This window comes from Gambusia affinis, linkage group LG13 (assembly GCF_019740435.1).
Source record: "Gambusia affinis linkage group LG13, SWU_Gaff_1.0, whole genome shotgun sequence".
NCBI classification, from domain to species: domain Eukaryota; kingdom Metazoa; phylum Chordata; class Actinopteri; order Cyprinodontiformes; family Poeciliidae; genus Gambusia; species Gambusia affinis.
In genome coordinates this window covers 7,310,333-7,332,626 of record NC_057880.1, presented here as the reverse complement: position 1 = coordinate 7,332,626, position 22,294 = coordinate 7,310,333, and the positions used below count along the sequence as shown (strand labels likewise).

Here is a 22,294-nt window from a genome sequence, read left to right as displayed (position 1 = left end):
TCTCTTTTTCTTCCTCTTTCCCGGGTCCTGAGCGGATGATTTCACGGCCGGAAGAAAACAACGAGGCGTGCTGACGTCACAGTGTTATAGAGTTTAATCCAATGGGAAAACACCATATGAATTAACAAGGAAACTACAGAGATACAGAGATATACATTCTTTACCTGAGAGAAAAGAATTAAAAGACAAACAGAAAGAAGGACAAAGACGCGTCTTTGGAGAGAGCTGTCAAGAAAAACAGAATCGACCAGCTATCTGAATTCGTATTCTTGAGCATTCACTTTTCTAATGAAGGCGTTTCTTTTTGTTAATATATGCAAATAGGGCGTTCCCTGTTTTGACCAACCAAAAGCTACCTTGGAAAGACTTAGACCTTCCCCTCAGTTTAGGCAGAAATCAAAAGTCGTTTACTACTTGTTAAAATTATAAGTTATTTTCATCAAACTTAGTTTTCTGCTTTTCTGATTTCAGCATCTCCAGAAACTTAAATCTTTGTCCTCTCACAGAACAAAATGAGGTAGAATTCCTTTTCTAATTCAAACAATTTTCCTTTGATTCCGAAATTGTCACTGATAATACATTTTCAAATACATTAATCATCTACTAGATTAATACTTCTAACTTGGGTAATATACTTTAATCAAAAACATGCGATTAGTATTTAAAGATGTATTAAAATTAGACGTTAGTACCAGGCTGTAACCAACTCCAGATGCAGCCCTCTTCTCTGAGAAACCCCCGACCTTCGACCTCTGAGCCGGGGAGATATGGTTTATGGCCCACCTAATTTAAAGCCTTTCAAGAGAATAGTGTTTTGGTTAAACTCCTCCAAGAGAATGTTTATCTCTTGCCTCCTGGCTGTCTCCTAGCTTACATCTGTTTAGTTTTTGTCCAGATAAGAATGTTCAATCTACCTAAATGCACATGGCTGTGAAATTAACTATATTAAACACTCAAAGTAGTTATATTTCCTCAACAACATGTAATACCTATTAGTAAAATAGCAATAGTGGCTTTTTTAAAAAATTGTAATCTTTATTAAAATTATGGACATTGCCATTTGGAACATTGATAGTTATACATTTTCAGCAGTTTTTTTTTTTTTGTTACCAGAAACAAACTAATATCTACATAGATAACTGGTATTGACAGGTGAGTTTGAGGATGTTTTCTTTTCCCATCGTGTCTGTAATGTAGAAGAACATAACCAATACTTTACTGTGATTTCACATGTCTGCTACATCCTGATTAAATGTGTACAGACCAGAGCATGGGTCAGGTTTCTGCTGCTGCCCTCTGCAGTCTGACTGACCAGCGGTTTTCAGCAGCAAACGTTGCACTTCTCCGATTTACTGCACCACTGAGCAACATCTCATCAAAGCCGTACAATGAAGACAGACTCCGGGATCCAGCGGGGTTTTTTTGTTTGTTTGTTTTTTTTGCTTTGCGGTGCAGCTCTGCTCTGCAGCAGAACTTGGGCTGTGTTTGGGACACTCGGCGTGGCCGTCGGGTCAGGTCGCCGCAGCTCTGCGGCCAGCGGGTTGTCCTGGTTGTCCGGGCGGCAGGGATTCTCACTTTCCCAGGACGTCAAGGTGACTCACGGTGGGGAAGACGTTCGCTCAAGTCCAACCTGAGCAAAGCAGTAGAGGAAGGCTAGCATCGGCGGAGCGACGGTGGACCACCCTGAAACGAGAAGCAGCGCACTCGTTACGTCTGGTGATTACAATCAAATCTGTTTGTGCAATTTCCTCCTCTACGTAAATAAATACTGATCAGCTCGACTTATATTCAGTTCACACAGGCTCTGCAATAACGTGCTTTTGTTCCTGTTTTGCTATTTATAGCCAATTCTTGGAGGTTGGAGCGCAGGCAGCAGGTAAGGACGGCCGTCTGCGCCTCCTCCCATGCTGGCCTCCGTCCAAATTATCTCAGTAACCTGCACCTGCACCCACAATGCTTTTCAAGGGTCTATTCTCTTCTATTCATGTCCAAATCTAATTCACATACACATGAGCTGCTTAAAGCTCAGCTGAGCTGTCAGCCACTTCTCTACAGTGAACGGTTCAAACAGGAGAATGAGGAGAAGACGTTTTTATTTCCACCAAGTTTTATCTTTTACTTGGAAATAGAGGTGGATATTGAGCATGATTCTGGAAAATAAGGGTTTAAAAAAAAAACCATTATCCATGCAGTTGTATAATGTGATGTTAAAATTTGAGTAAATGCATTCAGTGGTTGAGCATAATTGTTTTTACAGAGATGCGCTGGCAGGACAAATAAAGGTACAATAATCATCACAATCCTTTAATAACTGAGCTAAAGTCAGAATAGTTTAGAGTGGTTCCAAATTTGGCCCTGCAGCAAATGGAGGTAATGCAGATGGACGCTTTTAGTGATTTTCAGAATGAGATTTTCTATGGAAAATGTAAATCTTCTTAATGATGTAGCAAGCAGGGTCATAAATACGTTACTTTTTACAGAAAATACATATTTGGCGTTATTAAACTTGGCTAAACACAGGAGCTATTTTTGCTGAAAGTTTCTTTAGACCAACTAAATAGAAAACAATACTTTTCTTTTATTAGGCCAAACATCAGAGACCCTTTTAATTGGACCTAAAATTTATTTTTTCCTTCCTTGTGGGTTGTTGAATGTTCAATTTATTGCTGAGCGAGTAAAAAGAAAGCAATTCACATCATAGTTTATTTTTCAACTGAAAAATACTTTCTAACCTTTATGTGACTTAGCGCAAGCAAATTTGTGGTACCGTCATAAAATGTTACGTTGAATTATAGACAATTTTGACAAAACGTTTGACGTCTTCTACATATCATGTTGTAGCCAAACATTAAAACTCCCGTTTCCAAATCAAACTTTGTTAAACATGATGAAGGATCAGGTGGTGGATAACGCAACAGACATATTTGGATTTGCCAGTTTCAGCAGCAGAAAAAAACCCACACCCTTTCAAACTGCAGTTTTCTTTTTCAAGAATGAATAACTTTAAAAAAGGGCAGTGGAAGACACATTTGTTGGCTTGAGCTTTTTGAAATACCAGGAGGTTTTAAATCTGGTACGGAGAGTTGATAATGGGTCAACGTTGGGTCTTTCAACAGGATAATGACCCAAACCATGTGAGGAAATCGACAAAGAAACGTTTCCCCAGACTTAATTCTCTAAACATGGGCCAAACGTATGTACGCTCTACAAAAAAAAATAAATATACCAAAGATTTTCATCTTGTTGCTGGAGTTGAGCTGAAAGTCAATTAGTTCATCGTTTTTGCTCCAGACAATAATCTCTAGATGCTATTTGATGGATTGTCATCAACTGTTGTACAGACAGTCTGTATGCCAAGGGAATAAATCTTATTGCCAATATTTCATTAGGCGTACACCGATGAACTGTCAAAACAGCTTTGGTTTGGGACAGCAGAAACTTAATAATCATTCTGCCCTCTGGAAGAATCGTAGCAGAACCTTCACACTGACTGTAACGTTAGAGTCCTTCCCCCCAAGAGGACACGGAAGAAATGCACACTCTGTTCATGGGCTCGCCCCACAGAGACAGGCAACAGGAACAACTTTAGACGCACAGTGTAGTTAGGAAATTCACCCAGAGAGGTCAGAGAGCAATTACGGCTCTGCCAGAACAAGTGAAAATCCCAGTCGAGTTGATTTAAAAACATTGATCTCATGATAATCAAACCATCCCCCCCCCCACCCTATCCTCCTGGTTGACACCAGAGGGCATGAAAAGTGCTGGATCAGTTACATTTAGAGCAGAAGAAGAAAAACAGAAAGGTTACTAAGCAGATTGTTCCATGATTTTTTTGAGAACACGTCGAACGCGCGGCAGGCGGCGGATACGTTTATTCTAGTCCTAAATCACCCGAGTGGATTCTGAAATTATTTCCAAGAATCCGAATAATTCTTAAGAGGAAATATTTTCCAAACACGAGTGATTTTGTTTTACTTTATTTTACCTTGCTTTTTAAGAAGTTCAAAACAGATCAGGAAGAAGAAGGTAGGACACCATTTCCCATAAGCTTTCCAGCAATTTATTACAGCCACAACACAACTTATCTCGCGACTGGAATACGACCTTTATCTGAGGTCTGCAAAATGGTGGCGACAAAGCATCTTCCAACACTCACTCTGCAGTTTTTTTATGGATTTATTTATTAATTTATTTATCCGACGGCAGAAGGAGCACGAGGTGGAAGTCATGCGCGGCGATGCAAAGCGAGAGAACATTATAACAAGTAAAACGTCAGCAGAGGCCGCCTGCAGGATTGTGTCGTGCTGATTTTTCATGGCAACAGTTCAGATTTCTCATTTCTTTCTTTGAAGCTGTTATTGGAGTATTAATTCAAAACTTTAATCAGATGGAAAAAAATGATTAAACGACTGAATTGAAGGTACAGAAACAACCAATCAGAGCCAGGAGGAGGCTCCTAGAGCTGTTAATAATCCTCGTGTGCACGCTGCTCGATGTGCTAAAGGCCGAGAAACAACTTAATGTTACAGGAAAACTATTCATCCGCCATTATTGGTGGCTATGCTAACTAGCCTTAGCATTCACGGCCAGCTTCCTTGTTGAGAATAAGCAGCAGTGATAGCAAGGGGGAGCGTAGAAGAGCATGATTGGCAGCACTAAGACTCTCCTCCTGCCTCTGATTGGTTGGTTCTGACCAGGAGCAGATGACAGCAAATCCCTATCAAGGAGGCAGAGGTGCTTGATTTTTACAGATTATCTGTCTCATCTATTACTATCATGACAAAGTGATATTTTGACAGATATTTAATTACAAAAATTACTTACAAAAAGCTTTCACGCCAGGAAAATATTGTCACACCATAGTTATATTTCTCTGACCTTTACTAGAAAGAATCCTGTAACATAAAGAGAGATGATTTCCACAATTTGGAAAATAATAAGTATTTTTATTTTAATCAAGTTTTAAATATTGTGCATATTTAAGTTGTGGTTCCTATTGCTGCATTTCGTCATAATTATCAGTACATTTTCATTTTGCGTCCCATCGGGACCATGAATGTCCTCAAAGCGCCAGACGTATTGACAAAAACCACCCGTTAAACTGCAAGTACACGACTTTTAGTGAGTTATTCTTAAAATTCTATAATACTGAACCTCTTTTCACATCAACATAATTCAGACGCATAAAAACTGATTTGGTTTGATTGATTCAATAACATTTCAGCACACAACTGCTGTCTTGAAGTTCTACTTATGTGGCCTTCCAGCGTCTTGAGGGCCACATGAATGGCCACGGCGGGCCAGATTCGGCCCGCAGGCCTCGAGTTTGACACGCAGTATAAGGAATGTGTGAAGTACTGATAAAGCATTTGTAAAACTCTTAAATTTACACCAAGAAACACAGTTTTTAAACATTTGCATCAAACATTTAGAGGCTTTACTCCGTCACTAATAGGTTTAGTGTCTTCTAAAGCCTAAACACGTGAAAGGTTTAAAATAATCAAACTTCTTGAGGCGAAGGGTTGAATTTTCAGCTCTGAATACCCCCCGTAGCCCCTGGCCCAGCAGTGACTGCACATTAGACTGCTTATCGTTAATGGACAGGCTTCAGGAAGGCCTGCCATCTCGCTTTAGGTACCAAATGGACCAAATACAACCGCAGGGAGCAAAATAGAACCTGGCACATCCACGAAGCAGATGTGCCCCTCCGACGTTCACCACTCTAATTGTTAGTTTCGGGTCTTCGCTCAAAGTAGCGGGAGGCTATTCTGTGCACCTGTGTGGATAAATATTAGACTGAGCATAAATCAGCACCGCGTCAAATAGCTGTATGACTTTTATTCACATCCAGCTCAGGGCCGTCTCCGACTCCTAGAATAAAAGATTCGGCACTGATAATCTAAAAATCTCCCCCCCCCCAACAACACGGTGGGATTAAAACATGCAATGTCTGTGGAGGTGCAATTTACCCTGAATGAAGACGCGCTTCCAGAAGATTCTGCCCACGTGCGTCCCCCCGAGGAACACCAGATTAGACAGGATGAGCATGGCCGTCGAGAAGGCGCAGAGGAGGGCGACGCAGCGCCTTCGCATCGCCAAGGAGAAATTCTGCTCCTGGGAAATCAGTAAATAAATAAGCAAGACCACGAGACGTTCTGCGAGAGAACCCAAAAAGCTGAAACAAATGATCCATGTGACCGTAAACTGGGGGGGATCACACGGCACCCCAACAGAGTTTAGGACTATTTTGAGGATGAGCCCGACTCCCAGAGGAAGAAGAAATTCCCGTTAATGGAATGCAAACGGCTCACAGTGATGTCGCGCCAATTAGACGAGGCCCAATGGGTTCGTCTGCTGTCTGCGCTCTGTAAAGCCGATCAACAGTCTGCTTTATTAAATGTAATAACACGACTTACGTTCCTAATGACTTCCTCCCTTGTAAAATAAGTGGAGAAATTTGATCTATTGGAGCTGCTGCTGCTGCTGCACAGCTGGAATTTAACGCCTTGATTAGAAACTCACAACTACAGAGTGAAGGCGGGATGAGGCAAAGAGAGCTCTGATGGCGTTTTCCACCAGAACGCCGGCCCAGTTCATCAGGGCCCAGTACCGCAGGTAGTCCTGGCCGCCGTGCCAGAAGCAGACGAACGCAAAGGCGACGCCGGTGGAAAACACTTTGGAGAGAGGACCGTGGCGGGAACCACCCAGAGGCACATAGATGTATCTGCGAAAAATACAAATAAATAGGAAAACTAAAGGGTTACACAAAAGAAAATGCAGATATTAAAATACAATCAAATATTACAGATGTGACAACAAACGTGACTAAAAATTAGACATGCACCAAAAAGCTGGCGGTGAGGAAATAAAGATTTCAACATTTTTCTTATCAGTGTCAGCAAAGCTTCAACAACTACAATAACCTTTGGTATGGAAGTTATTACTGTGGGACGTTTACTATTCTTGCTGTCAGAAAAATGATTTAAAATTAATGCCAGATGAAGCAGAAAAGCCATTTAAAAACAAAACGTATTTCCTGAGCAGCCAGGCTGCTGTCTTCATGTGAAGAGAAAGGCTAAATGTAGCATAGCAAGACTTACTGTTGAGTGTGTTGTCCTTTCTAGGAACATATTGCCGTTTTATAGCATAAACCAAGTGATTATGTTACCTTCAATCTCTATAAATGTGCTAAATATACCAAAACATGATTTAAAAGAGATTTCGCTTCGCAATTTAACGCCTTGAAAGTGGCAAAGAATCTGCTGCTCATTCCGATACTCTGCCTTCAGCGTGCCGTCACAACAATTTCTATCTATTCAGCCATTTACAACCATTTTAGGTGTGTTGGCCTCAAAAGTAGTTTGACCTGCTGCTGCTAGTCTGGAGGAGCTGAGTGGGGCAAAGGTCGCTCTGTGAGGTGCAAGATCGGCCTGGAGACTACAACTCAAAGGAGGAGTTTTGTGGAACTTGGCGGAGCGTTGTGAGAGCAAACGTATAGACATCCCCGAACGGTTGCCATGGGAGATACAAGGATTTCTCAAATACGAATGAAAGAATCAAAGCAACATCCCCAGATATGTTTTGGATGACGGAATAACATTAGAACATAATATAAACCTCAAAAATGTTGATTGTACATAATATCCCACCTTTAAGACTTTTTTTCAGCACAAGAGGCTTTTATTGATGAGAGAAAAGGGGAAAGACAGGCAGCAAATCTTCCTGGGTCGGGAATCAAACGCAGGATGGCTGTGTGCACAAAGCGCTCGCTCTACTACTTCACCACGTAGCGCCTCACGTCACTCTGTTTTCTCCTTTTTGATCATTCAACCTGTCTGTCAAGGAACATGATAGACTTGAAAATGCTGACTGACTGTAAAAAATCTGAAGAGTTTACAGAAATGTCTACTTACTCTTGTGAATACACACAGATACAGATACACAGATACTCTCGTACTATTTGTATTACTTTTTTGGATACAAATATATAATGGTGTGTTTCTATATTTTGAGGAGTGCAAAAAAAAAAATACTACTAGTGGAATATCTGTTTTATAAAAGGAGAAAAGGAGATGAGCTGCATTTTACCGTAAATAAGGACTTCCAGTGATGCAGAGTGAGGTGGCTCTGCAACTTTCAGTTGTTTTGGAGAAAATCATTGTTTCATTTTACTTTGGACATTTTGAAGCATTTGCTCAATTTCCAAACACTCCAGAAGTTAGACAAAAAAATGCTGCTATTATGCCTCGAACGATGAAATCTCTGCTGGCAATAACAGGCGGAACGATGCGGTGAAGCCCCGACACAGAAACTATCGTGTCATTTTCGCGATTTCTTTTAAATTTATACAGTCAAATGTGGCTCTACTGTCCACTGAAAGCACAGAAGCGCTCCAGGGAACAGAAATCCCTGCCAAGACGTTAACAATACAGCAGACTGTGTTAATGAATCCAAAAATAGAAAACCTGAGCTTCACACCAAAGCCTTGACACAGATTTGCTGTTCTATTGTTTTTCTTCCAATGTTTTGTTTTTCTTTCTTCCATGGGTAAGTTTGCCCTTCGGGGTAATAAACAAGACGCGCAGATAGATGAAAAAGCAGTATTTATGTTGTGGTATTTTATCAAACATTAAAAATTTAGTGCATAATTCATGCATGAGACTGCACTGTATGCGGTGTAAAAATAGCAGCGCCATGCTCCCGGGATAGCCCCACTTTATGTGCATAATGCAACACCAATCGGTGACAAATGGCTTCATATACCGGGAGCACCTCATCTGCTGCAAGAGCCTGAAAAGCGCGACACACTTAGCAAACATCTCGCTGTATGTGTGTGTGTGTGTGTGCGCAGCGTGCGCCCGCGCTGGAAACTAATTATCTCAGCCTCCCTGTGGCTAATCAATGTTTGTGAAAGATGAGCCAGCATTTTCTGAGCCCTAAATAGAGCGGCCAGCAAGGCAATATTGCCGGATGAAAGTCGGAGCAAAAACAGATGGAGAGCGTCAGGACCCAAGAAAACCGGATACCTGAACACGCTCGGCGTCGGCTCGGCGTCAGCTCATCATCGGCGATTTAATTGGACAGAAAGGCGCTGTAGGCAGATGTTGGTTAAAAGATAATCATTTTTAAGACATACAGGACCGCCTGACTAATCACCATTATGTAACACCAATACACTTAATGTAGGAGGTTCAAATAACGTGCTGTCAGGCTTTATGGAGCGAGCCATCAGACAGGAGGAGTGCTTTGACATTATGGCTGCACCGTCGGTAGGAAAAAGGACGATCAAAATGGTGATCAAGAACTGGGGCTGGTTCTTCCTGAATCCGCCGGACGCCACAGCAGTTAAATTCATTGTTCAAAACGAGGATTAAGTCAACAAAATTCATTCTGCCGCAGGAACAAAAACACACAGAGAAGTTTAGGAGCAGCTGGAAAATGATAAAACACACACACACACACAAAAACACTTCAATATGAAAGGACCAGATAGCCCAGTGTTTTATCTGCAAGCGCTGCCAAAACCTCATCACCGCAGCACAGGGTGCCAAGTAACTAGAACTGCCCAACATATAAAATGGCAGAGTGCTGCTTTGAATTAAACATTTGGCCAGAACTTGTATTTTCAGTGCCATGCATTAACACTATGCATGTCGACTTCTTATATTTGGCCAGTTGGATGGCCTCCCGCTGTCCTTGGTGGTCCAACAAGATGCACATTTTGTTGAGATGATAGAAGAGAAGAGGAAAAAAAATCAAGACATACGGGTTGATTGTAATTGTTATTGTTCCAGGAAAACATTTTTCTGATTTCTGGTTCTAACTCTAAACAACTGCAAAAAGTAAATTTCAACAAATTTCATAGGGAATTTTTCCAGCATGCTCAACAACAAACAGTGTGTGCAGAATAACAACAAGCGTTTTGCAGAAAGGGAAAGTCTCCAGTATGCAGATGTTTTCAGGGGTATCCTACAATTTCCTGCAGTATGCTCTCCAGAAGAAAATCAGGATTTGAGTGACTGAAATAAAATAACTAAAAGCATTTGTTATTTTATTACAAAATAATGTATATTTTGACACTTAGGTGGTGGGTGTGGGAGTGACGTCATCAAGTATGAATGGGAAGCTTACTGGCCTGCTGGTTTGTGTGTATGAGGAAACGGTGAGCGGGTTGGTCAGTCCTTGCAAAGTCTGGAGCATAATAATCAAAATGGAATAAATCGATAAATGTGACAGAACAAAGAAGTGGTTTGGAGCTAATTGATACACGGACAGATGAGATTCCCCGAGTTAACCTAATACGCTTTACCATAATTAGTTTGTTGTGTTTTTAATAATAAAACGTGTTTATTATTATGAAGTCTTTGGTGCAAAAAACTGATTGAAAATCGATTCATTCACCGCATATTTATGTCTGTTAAGGTTGAGATGGAACTGAACATAAAAGCAGCTCTTTAAACCATTTAGCTAACCAACACAACAGCGACACAATCAAAACTGTCAGATGACTTATTACGCCGCGATAATAACTCAGAAATATAGTTTGGATGTACAGTATTTATATTTCTTTCCTACTTACGGAAGGTTTCTGTAATAGAGTGGGTTTTTGCCCCTAGTGGTAGAAATGCAGATATACCTGTTCTAGGTATAGTTCTTATTAGGCCAACTTATTAGCGTTGAGTTAGCAAGAAAGCTGTACTGAAGTGGCTGTCTGTTTTCCTGCGTTCCACCATTAAAAGACTTCGTCTCCACATTCCCTCTGCTAACTTCTTCCAACCCCAGAATATCACAGTTTCTGTTTATATAACAGGTTTGTGGTGCCTTTGTATTCTAAAGAAAGATATAAAACTTTAGATATTTCACAACGAGATATTAACATTCATGGAAAAACCTTACATAACCTTATATTAAATCAGAAAGGCGGCCACCGTAAGAAAGTCTTACAGTATTCAATTATGCCGCACAACTGATCAGTACAGTTTTTGCAGGTAACGCAAAAAGTTTTATAGGTAACGCAAAAGTTTTTCGAGATGTAACGCAAAAGTATTAGAGGTAACGCAAAAGTATTCAGAACGCAAAAGTTTTAGGTAAGCATAAAGTTTTTTTAACAACTGCAGGTAACGCAAAAGTATTGAGGGAACGCAAAGTTTTTATGAGGTAACGCAAAAAGTATTGAGAGGAAGCAAAAAGTTTTTGTACAGGTAACTACTTGTCACATAAACACCCAGGAAAAGACAATATAATATTCATACTGTACCATTTGTTACCAACAAATGCAATAACTTATAACCATTTTTGAATATATTTTTGTTCTGAAAAGTGGCTCCATTTCAGGTCCTTGATGACGGCTTTTGTTCACATATGGCAAAGAAAAAGGAGCCTAAAAAAACTCTAGAGCTGTTTTTATCAGATTCTCAAGATGACATACTTGGTTTAGAAACAAATAAAGTGAACAAACCCCCTCCCCGCCCCCCACAAATAAGCATTTGTGATTTTTTATTTATTTTTTACTCAACTTCTAACATAATCAGAATCTATTCTTAAGGTTGATCTCTTAACCTGCAGTCCAATATAAATATTTACAACAAAAACAAATATTTGCAGGATCAAACGTCCGTCCTCTGTTGCAAATGTAATAACTCAATCAATCATCCCTGAGCAGCTTTCTTTCTTTTCTTTTTTTTTCCAGCTGTACTTGATACCTGGTGGCACAGAGGCCTGGAAAGCATAATGCAATGGCAAAGAATGAGGCACTTAGCTGCCCAGGGAGACGAGGTGCCAGTGACTCATGTGGAGCACATCGTTTAACACCTACACGCTCCTCCAGCCCTCTTCAGACGACATCGGCAGAATTTTTTTGGAACTGCATTAAAACATCTTCAGAAGAGGAACCGTCGAGGTATTGTGTCACGAGTATCATCTCGCATCTACAGAAGGACAACTGTGAGCGATGCCATTAAGCAGAAGAAAACCCATTTTCAGTGGGCTCTGCTTAAAATGGAAACATGTAAGTTTGCAATTAAAATGGAAGGGATTTTGAGCGGATGAATTAGAGCTGCCTTAATAAGTTTCCTAGGCTATAGCAACATAAAAAGACAGATCTTAGTGTATGTGTCAAACAGACTAAAGAGGGAAAAAATAGCAAAAAATAAACATCACTTTCACAGACTTTTTTTTTGGTGTGTGTGTTCTGACAACCGTGGAGCGGTGGAGTCGCTGCAACGCAGAAATGTGCGTCTAACAAGCAGACCATCAACTCCCAGCAGGCTGGACCCAGTTGAGTGTGCATCATTAAAAGAAAAAGCGAGTAATAATGTGTGTTGTCCAAAGTGAAAGTGAGAAATCTACAAACTCCTCCAATTACATGCACATATTAAACAAGGCAGCCTCTCTTCACGGTGCGGGAGCAGAAAGGCGACAGCGGAAACGCTCACCGCGTGGAAATACAGCATCCGGCTCTGTCGTATTGAAACACGTGAGCAGGCAGCATGCGAGCGGCACGCTTTTTCAAAAGGTTGTTCCGCTGCCAAGCTCAGTGTCCCAGAGGAAATGCGCTCTTTAGAGCGCAGTGAGTAATGAGCACAAGGCAAAACCGCTGGCGATCATAAAGCAATAAAAGCAGACGGAGATATTTTGATACAGACAGCGCCTCACATCTTTAGTGAGCATTAACATGTGAATTAGTCAGTCCAGCGCTGATGAAGAGTCTCTTACCTGATAAGCCATCGATACAGCCCCTCGTCAAAGTGCCTGAGGCAGAAAACAAATGAATATTTCAGGCCCACATTTGCTTATCTGCAGGTTTCAGCGAGTCGAGTTTAAGTCTTTTTTAGGGCTTTTTGTTAATATCGCCTTGAATGAAATTTAAAACTTCTCAAAAACCACTATAGAATGGTAGGGGGAACTTGCTACATTACAATCAAGCATAACAAAAACTGTGAACCCAGCTTAGTGCTTCTCACAGCCTGAACCCCCACAGTGTCAAGCTTAATTTTTTTTTTTTTTACACCAAGCCTTGTATGGATTGGCAGCAGAAGTAGCACCAGCCAACTGGAGATAAACTTGCATTTATCCAGGATAGACACCAAAACGCTTGCTAGCAAGTTAGCTAGCTTGCTAGCTAGCTTTGTGTCCCCTGCTAGCTTATTATATAGCAGGAGAATATTAGCAGCTAGTTTCTAGCCGCCTTAACCACCTAAAGTCATAGAATGCAATGAAAATGTTTGTGTGTGACTCAAAATTTTGCCTGACAGAAAAAGTTTGAGGATAAAAAAACGACATTAAATAGCACTACCTCGAACAAATTTAAGATCTGTAGCTAACATATTTTCTTTTATTAAGTAATTTTAAGGCCTTAATTTTTAGACAAACAAATTTAAAATGATTTAAAGGCACTGTACACTGGACGTAAAAAACCCCCCAAAAAAACAACAAAACACAAAGTTAGAAACAGGTGAACGCTGGGCTTCCAACGACGTGAACCTTGTGCTGTAGCTAGACTGTCCGGTGTCGAGTGTTTGTGAGCCGGCACTTTGTCATAACAAAGATTAGATCTGGCAGCATCTATAAACCGAAACTGGTTTTTCGATGGTGTCGGCCGACAGCTTTATGCATTCTATCAATGTCGCCGGCATCGACCAGCTCAGCACATAAGAGCCGGATGGGAATGCATCGGCGTCAGCACATCGGCTCTGACTGCTGCAGAGAGGACATTTTATCATGCAAAGCCAAACACATCCTGTCTCCACTTTATGAGCTCACAGTTAAGGAAGCATTACTCATGGTTAATTACATTCAGGAGCAACAATTGCATGCATCTGAAACGTGAGCAAATCTAAAGGCTGACTGGACTTACTGCAGTCAGCAAGTGGCCATCGGGTAAAACTCAAGTTGAGTTGCTACACTTTGAAGCTTTCTGACAAATAAAACCAGGTTTAAATTTGGAGAGAAGTACAGTTGTCAGCTTCATAGGGGATTACAGGAGGCTTTATTTATTTATTTATTTATTTATTTAGCCAACTTGCACTCAAACAGGTTGAATTTAACAACAGAATCCTGCAAAATTAGCAGATCCTTAGAAAAGCTGAACTAAATAATAAACTTTGAAATCATATTAACAGGCATAAACCAATCTAAAGAGGCTAAATTATCAGAGATTAGATGCTAAACACAAATAGTGTCATGTCACAAAAAAAACAAAACATTTTTATAACATAACAGACTCCTCTATAATGTCTTCGGTCTTTATGTATGCAGAATAATACAAATGTGAGAGGCACCACTTGCTGACTCTCAGTTAACATGAGCAATTGTGACCCTTTCAGCATAAAACAGGGACAATCTCTTCTGTAGAAAGAACACCTAAAAATATTAGGTGGTATTTTTCAAATAAATGTTGTGGCTTAACATTCAGTTGCTGGCAGAAGACTCAAATTTGTACATTTATAAATAAATGCCCCACTACTAATCTCTGGCTGAGCTTCTGTCATAACTCTAGCTGGATACATGACGGCTCCTTGTGGCAGAATCGGCAGAGAAAATTTAAACTGGATGTTTTTCTGGTTTTCAATCAGAATCCATTCATTTTTCTGTAAACAGTATTCACGTAACGGCTTTCCAACACCGCTTTTGAAGATTTTTGTCATCGTCTTGTCGGAACAACAACTTGCTTCCAAGTTACAGCCGTCTGCTTTGGACGATCTGAAGTAGAGTTGAGCAAACTTTGAGCTAGACCTCCGTCATCAATATTTCACCAACTTGGTGCATTGCATCCACTGGCAAAAACAGCCTCACAAAATGGAGCTTGGCAGTTAGCATCATGTTTCAAAACCTGGCAGTGCTAATGTGACGCCTTCAAACTAAACACTGAATTCCATAAAGAATTGCAGGACTTTTTAGATCAGAAATGTACTGATGTGCCAAACCCATTTCAGTACATCCAGAGAATTGTGTAAATCAAGTTCACACTGTTTCGATTGTCTTCTCCATCTTACAACAATGCTCAAATAAATGCTAATGATGTTCAAAAGGCAACATATGATAAGTTTTTTAAATTTCCTCTTTAAAAATTCAAAATCTGTAATTTCAGTCTTATGATTTACTTTGTAGTTTGACAAATGCTGATGTTATTTTATTTTTAGTTAGAAAAAACAAAAACAAAAAGAATTTAAAAATGAAATTCAGTGAATTGGTCCCAGTAAACGAACCATTATAGTGTGAAGCACACACAGAGACACACTGCTGCTGATGTGAGGGTGACCCCTTGTCCTCTTGCAGGTAATGACTCAAGATGAGACAATTTTCTCAGGCCAGTCTGGACCTGACTGCTAACGCAGAGAGTTGCACTTTAAAGACATTTTGCGTCAAGAGTTCCCTTTTTTTTCCCTCCTCAAAGATCCCGAGTTTTAGTCCAGCCTCTAGCATGAAGATACCCCCCGTCACTCACTTGACAACGAGCGCTCTCACCTCCACATCCCTGTGAAGCTGTGCATGATGCTGACGCAGCGCGGGAGCTTCGGGGGGACCAGGCCGTCCAAAGTGGCGAGCATGGACGGAAGCCCAAACAGCACCAGATACTTCACGTAGAAGAACTGGACGAGAGCCAGGGCCAGACCCCCTGAGGCAGACAGGAGACACCGAGCTGAAATCATTTCAGGTTCTACAGAGACAACAATGAATAGTTGTCCATTTAGAGAATGTAACAGAGGAGCAACAGCAGGAGATTAATAGCTGCACTTTAACTTGGTTTAATGTGATTCGCTGCTGTGAGTGAACAGCTGCTAAATTATTGATTACGAATTAGCGTATCTAACATTTAAAATTCACTTCTTGGCTTTGACAACTAGGAAGAGAAAGATAACTGAAAGCAGAAACTATTATTTCAGTTAGCGGTTATTCTGTCAATTCACCCGACGGTTTATTGGTTAATCGGATGAAAAATTGGCAGATTCTGCAGATTTTTCACTTAACCACTTATGGATTTTTTGGACAAAATTAGAAATGCATGAAAAGATGAAAATAAACAAATAATGTCATCCCTTTTCACAATGACAAAATAAACATTTTGTTGCCTAAACTGCAACAGCGCAGCATCCCTTCAGTGTGTGCTTGATCAATTGTAGTAAAAGATGCACCTGCAGCTAAAAAAAATACTTTTAACATCAACATGTGAAAAGCTCACAGGCCTTTTCATTTGACTTAACATCAATACAGCAGCTGTTGATTTTACATAACCAATCAATAATTAGATGGGAAAATGCGCTCAATAGGATTCCTTTTACAGAATTTGAACTGGATGAAGCTAAAACTAAGGAGTTTTCTGTAAATAAATGAGTTTTTTTATTTTGTATCTTAATGCAAAATGTGTATATTTTTGTACAGCTTTGCCTTAATTACTGGAATCATGTGGAACCCCTATCCACTTTAACAGTGTGTTGTTCGTTTTGCAAATGGCTCTTTTTGAGTCTGTATACTCTGGTGAATCGACGGCTAAATTAGTTGACGATTACTTCAATAAATCGATCCGTCATGATCAATCGTTTCAGCCCAAGCAGAAATGAAAATGTCTGAATGAATGAGCTGATGACCGGCTGTCAAAACAAAGTGGCCCACATCAGATTAATAAAATTATGAATCAAAGATAATTAGCAAATGTGTAACAGCAAATAGCAGTCTTCTGCAGATATAATCTCTATATATTGTTCGACATATGTCTTCTGTGGGAGGAAAGTGTTGGATATAACACCTCGTTTTAGCTGCAATGAAACACAACAAGCTCTGAGTGGAAAGGCTTACCCAAAGCCCAGGGAGGAAGCAATTCTATGTAGGTCTCATTAGAGTGGATGGAGTGCATGTACATGACGTGGATCATGTATTCTGCCAGGATCCACCACAGAATGACCCGGACTGATCTGACCAGCACGTAGCCAAAGACAGATTCCTCCCCGCTGTTCTCGTCGGCCGACTTCCTCATCTGGCAGTGGAGAGACAGGAAGCACATACTGAAGGAGGGAAGGTTAAACATATGAGACACGTGTTGGGGTTTTCAGCGGAATGGAACGTCTTTTTTTTTTTATATTTCGACATGTTTATCAGTCGGTTGGCTGCACTGCTATTTTTTTATTGAGTGGTGTCAGAGTACAGAGGAGTGTACACAGATCCTTTTCCATATCCTTCACAATTTGTGAAACCAATTGTGGCAAACATACTTGCATTGATGTCTTTATGATGGCACTCTACAAAATGCAACATCTGTTACTGGTTTCAAATTTGCTTACTGTAAGCTGGGATTTTTAAAAACGTTTTTATGACGTAGAGCACTTTAAAATGCCTTGTTGCTTAAATGTGCTGTGCAAATAAATTTGATTGATTGACTGATTCACAAAACTCCAACAAAATGCATTCAAGTATGTGGTTGTAATGTGACACAACATGGAAAAAGATGAAAAATATTCAAGTAAAGGATTTTGCAGAACATTGTATCCATGCATTGATCTCCCAGCTCCACTGTTTAGGTTCACTTTTATTTATTGGTTTTGTTGCATTGCTGGGCGTTTATTGAATCATTTATTGTCTTATACAAGAACTTTTCATTTATTGTTGTCCCAATAACTTCCAATTAATGACGGGGTTAAAAAACCCAAACTGTGTTACAGGAAATGTTGTTTTTATCATCAACTACCCGGCATCAATAAATAGCAGTAAATGCAAAAATATGATTAAATGCAGTTACAATTTGGGGGTTAGTGTTATTAATCACTTCTTTAAGTAAATGTTGTCCTGAAGAAACAGATTTCAAATGGAAATGGTTTTCAAGAACAATATTTGTGTGAGTGGTAAAATGAATGCTGTACCATGCAGTCAGAGTCATACAAGTTCCTAAAAAAGCTTTTTATTTAATCATCATTTTAATCTTTTTTATAATCTTTTTTATAACGGTACCGCAAAATATCATGATAAAACCCTAAGTCAGTATCGTCAGTAACAAAATCCCACTAAAATGCACCAAGTATGTGGTAGTAATGACACAAAATGTAGAAAAAGCTCAAAAGATAAACATGAAAATGATCTTGCAGCATATTGTATCTAAACAAAACGTACTTATAAAGCCTACGTTTAAAGATTATATAAAGACATAAAGAGATGAGAACCAAAATTTGCTTGAGTGTTTTTAAAACCAGAACCCCGAGCCTGTATTGCAACACCAGAAGAGGCAATTTTACCCTCACCTGCTCGGCGTAGGCTTTGAAAGTGATAATGGGTCCGTTGTAGAAGAAAGGATGATAGAAGGTGTATGAAAACAGCCAGAAGAGGTGAGCGACTCGACTGCACTCTAAAGGGCTCCAGCAGTGCTCCAGGCTGAAGCTGATGAATCGCAGGCCACAGACGGCAACGCTGAAAAGTAGCAGGTAGTACTCCTCCTCTGTGCTGTACCAGCCTCTCTGAGTAACACACATTCACTGGCAATTGTGATGAAAGTCTTGCAGTACATTTATTGTATAAGCTTCTCAAAAGGAGAAGCTTAAAAGTGAGGGCATCTCTTCACAAATCTATCTTTAACCGAGGAGTTTCTTTAGATCTGTGTCGCTTTGCTCAACTTCAGTACCAAGCTATTGTTTTCATAATTAAATCAGAAATATTTTCACTGTAGCATGCCTTGCTAGTTCAGATATTGCTGTTAGTTGCGTTTCCAGCCGTGAACTAAAATAAAATGTTGAAGTCAATCAATTCAGACTGCAATAAGGCTCAGAGTGAGGAAGGGTGCGCCAAAGAAATTCAACAAAACCCAAAAGGAAAGCTTCAGTGACTCTTCATGTTCTTAGTATATTCTTCCCTCTTGTGTTCTTTATGGGTATAACATTCAGAGAACATAAAAACATGCAAAAACAATGTATCTGTGGATCTGCTGTACCAGGTAAAAAATAATAATAAAAAAAGATTCATTAAATCTCTTAGCTTCTGATTAGATAACTGACGGGCATTTTTGTTTTTTATCTACACCTCCACTCAGCCAAAATCAAGGTAACTGTAATTATCTTGACGTTATCTATGGTATAAACACAAACAAACAAAATGCCTCAAACGTTAGGAAAAAGCTACAGTGTGCGAAACGCGGCTCACCTGGATGTCTTGCAGTGGCTGAATGTGAATTGTGGAGAGCAGCAGAAGGTTAGTGATCCACGCCAAAGAAGGCTTTCGCAGCTGGGCCACTGAGAAGGCAACGGACAGATGTAGAAGCAGAACCCCCACACCCTTAAAGCCCAGCAAGCTGCTGGCTGCCAAGAAGTCGAACACTGCGAGCGCGAGCACCTTAAGCTGTCGAGACAAAAAATACAGCTATCTTTCAACATACTCTATTTGCTTTAAGTGTACCGTAGGGTATGGATTGTACCTCACCTTGGGGTGAAAAACAGCCGCCAATCTTGATAATACGCCGTGGCCGACTAGAGTCCACAGTAAAGACTTTTTGGCCCACTCAGTCCAGAAGCTCCACTCAAAGTCAGACGGGTCCTTTATTTAAAGAAAAATAATAATAATCAACTTCATCATACATAAGCCTCTCTCACACTGGTCTTATATTACTGGACTAATACAGAGAGGGACTCGTGTTTATTACTTAAAATTATAATCAGATATTTAATATTGAGGATTCATATCCCTTGAACTCTTTACATTTTCCCTTGTTAATGTCACTTCAATGCATTTTGTTTTACAACTGCAGAGAAAGTGGCTTTACAAAGAAGTCTATTGATACAGATGGTCAGAATACATTTCCAAGCAACTTAGAGTTTAATTAGAAAAGAAAATTAAACTAATCTTTTTAATGCCCTTTGCAAATTATGTGCTGCCTTGTGTTTGTCTATGAGATCAAATTAAGGTTTGTGATTAAATAATGACAAGACAGAAAAAAAAAAATCAAAATCAAGAGGCATTCTTTTTCACAACCCCTTCGAATCCCCACTAATACACTGCGCATGGAGTAGTGGTGTTTTTAAATTTCACATCTTAACTTGCCCTTTTGAAGCTCTTAAAAAGGCCATTTTCCAACTGGAACTCTCTCTGTAAACCAGCTTCATGCTCTGAGGTAGAAATCAGAAGAGAACAGTGACATTTTTCTTATTCTTGTTTCATCGACTCCAATGTAACAACTGCTGCCTACTTCACCTTTGGAGAACAAGTGCAGCTGGTAAAAAGAGTAAAAATGAGAGCCCAAAGAGAGCAGCCAGTAGACAAAGTTCTCCGGCCGTGGCAGCGGCGACAGCTGGGATGGCATCGGGTAACGTCACTCTGCTGTAACGCCTCTGAAAAGGAGGGAGTCAGATACACAGATTTAGTCCGATTTATCCAAATATTTCTTTACAACACAGTTGAGTGAGGGTTAACCTTGTAGGCTAAAGGATAGGCTCAAGATCAGGCTCGGTTTAGTACTAGTCTGTGAGGCAATAATTGTTTTAAGCTCAAAAATATCTCATAACTCCTGGTCAGGTTTAACCCATGTAGATTTAATTTGACCATTGCCTTCCTGCGCGTTTCAGAAACCTGTTTGGATCAGAACTAAACCAGTAAAAGCAACATTTAGTTTCTTTGCTCCTCAGCTTGAGAGCAAACTTCCTAAAAGCCAAGGGTGTGCTGAATCTGCTGGTTCCTTTAAAACAAAACTGAAAACATTTCTGTTTAAGACCGTTTCCCCAATGTCAAATTAATTTTAGCAGCTCATTTTTATTCATTTAAAAATGCATCTTTCAGTTTTCCATTTGATGTTCTCTTGTTTTTAATGTGATTTTATTAACTTCTGATCCTTTATTTTACTGTACAGCACAGTGAATTACTTTGCGACTGAAACGAGCAGTACATGTCTTGCATGTCGTTTTAGAAGCAAAGACCTATTTAATCATTAGGATTGAAGAAAATACGAATATTGTAATCAAAATGACTATTTAATTAAATTTTTTTTTAGATTAACTGGTGTTCGTCAACTTGTTTTCTATGTCTTTAGAACAAATCCACAAGTAAATACAGCATTAAAATATTAACTTCAGCCTACAAACATTTTTGAATTGTGACTATTTGTGAATATGAGTTGTAAAAAAAAATATTCTAAAACACCAAAAAAATGCCTTTATGAATAATAATACATCCTTTTCAAATATGAAAAGGATTTTAAATAAACTAAACACCATATTTACTGTTTTACACAACCAGATAATTTAAACCGGCAGAATGCTTGTAAAAGCGGCCTACTTACCGTAAATCTTTTAAATACCTTCCACAAAGGTTTTAATAGCTCCAGCATTCCGAACTGGGAGGTCTCGTTCGGTGCTGTTATTTTATGTTTTGAAAAATACCTGTGATACCTTAATTTTTGTATAACAATTTACATTGTTTTCGCATTGCTAACTGAACCCGGAAGCCTCCATAAACTAATTTAGCTGTTCACTCCGTGAGCTGCAGGCAGACTGAGTTATGAAGTTACCGTATTAACTCCAATGGACTACTTGCCATTGATGAACTGTAAACTGAATAGGAGCGCGTTCTTCTTCTTTTGTTTTATTTTCGGATTGCAAACAACTTCACAGAGGCACACCGCCCCCTACTGTACAACCTCATAGCCTGCAACTACTAATTTCTGCGTTCATTTGACATTATGTAAAAATGAGAATATTTTATTTATAATCCTGATTCCTCTTTATCCCCTTCTGTTCCTAAAATTCCTTTTAGACTCCATTCTGTATTGTATTTACTTTTTTCCCCATTATCTGTTGTTGTACTTTTTCCATTTCATTATTAAATAAAGATTAAATTAAGTAGTTATGACCAACTCTCACTCTTGTCGTTGTTACATCTTCCCTCCTGTTTTCTTTCTTCATAAATATTTTCTTTGTAAATGTTTGTCGTTAGTTTTCTTCCTTTCTTACCTCCATTGCATATTGTCCTGTTTATATTTGTTTTTTCTTAATTATTGATTTACCCTTCCCTTTTTTCAGTGGGATAGGTTCTGTTGTTTCCTTCTCCAAAGCTCTTTTAGCAAGTTTATGTTTATTTCCAACTGCATATGGATTTCATTTAATAGATGTCTACTACAGTTCGCTTACAGGTAGTTTTTTTTCCTAACCTTTGCTATAACCCGTCTTGCCATACATGGTGTCTTTTTTTTTTCATTTATTTTTTAACATAAAATTTTTTTATGTATATATATTTATATTTCCCCACTAAACAAACAAATTGAAATTAAAGTGAACTTTTTTAAATTTCAGCGTGTGATTATGCCTTCAAGTTCAAAGCTCCCTGTCTGAAT

At 39.4% G+C, this 22,294-nt stretch overlaps 1 protein-coding gene across 4 annotated transcripts; it reads right to left on the bottom strand.

The window, feature by feature from the left end:
• Positions 1 to 71: 71 nt before the first annotated feature.
• hhat (hedgehog acyltransferase) lies at positions 72 to 22,186 on the bottom strand. 4 transcript variants are annotated; one of them, XM_044136178.1, is made up of 13 exons: positions 21,245 to 22,186; positions 20,164 to 20,300; positions 20,014 to 20,078; positions 19,396 to 19,509; positions 19,120 to 19,314; positions 18,228 to 18,440; positions 16,795 to 16,972; positions 15,466 to 15,658; positions 12,715 to 12,750; positions 6,523 to 6,724; positions 5,970 to 6,114; positions 4,825 to 4,895; positions 72 to 1,683 (listed from the first exon to the last, which is right to left on the bottom strand). In XM_044136178.1, exons 2-12 carry the CDS (start codon positions 20,270 to 20,272, stop codon positions 4,864 to 4,866), a joined length of 1,482 nt encoding a protein of 493 aa, XP_043992113.1. In that variant the 5' UTR covers positions 20,273 to 20,300; positions 21,245 to 22,186; the 3' UTR covers positions 72 to 1,683; positions 4,825 to 4,863. The 4 variants fall into 4 exon arrangements, with proteins under 4 accessions (XP_043992113.1, XP_043992109.1, XP_043992112.1 ...); XM_044136174.1 differs by lacking the exon at positions 4,825 to 4,895 and having other exon boundaries at positions 21,245 to 22,181; XM_044136177.1 differs by lacking the exon at positions 4,825 to 4,895 and having other exon boundaries at positions 15,466 to 15,616; positions 21,245 to 22,177.
• Between the last annotated feature and the right edge of the window lie 108 nt (positions 22,187 to 22,294).

Bases quoted from the DNA above. Each gene is read 5' to 3' on its own strand.
- hhat (XM_044136174.1), bottom strand. From the start codon at position 20,272: ATGCCATCCCAGCTGTCGCCGCTGCCACGGCCGGAGAACTTTGTCTAC. The intron at 16,973-18,227 runs GTGAGGGTAAAA...CTCCACTGCCAG, and splicing joins TCAAAGCCTACGCCGAGCAG to ATGAGGAAGTCGGCCGACGA. The intron at 15,659-16,794 runs GTAAGCCTTTCC...TTGTCTCTGTAG, and splicing joins GCTTCCTCCCTGGGCTTTGG to AACCTGAAATGATTTCAGCT.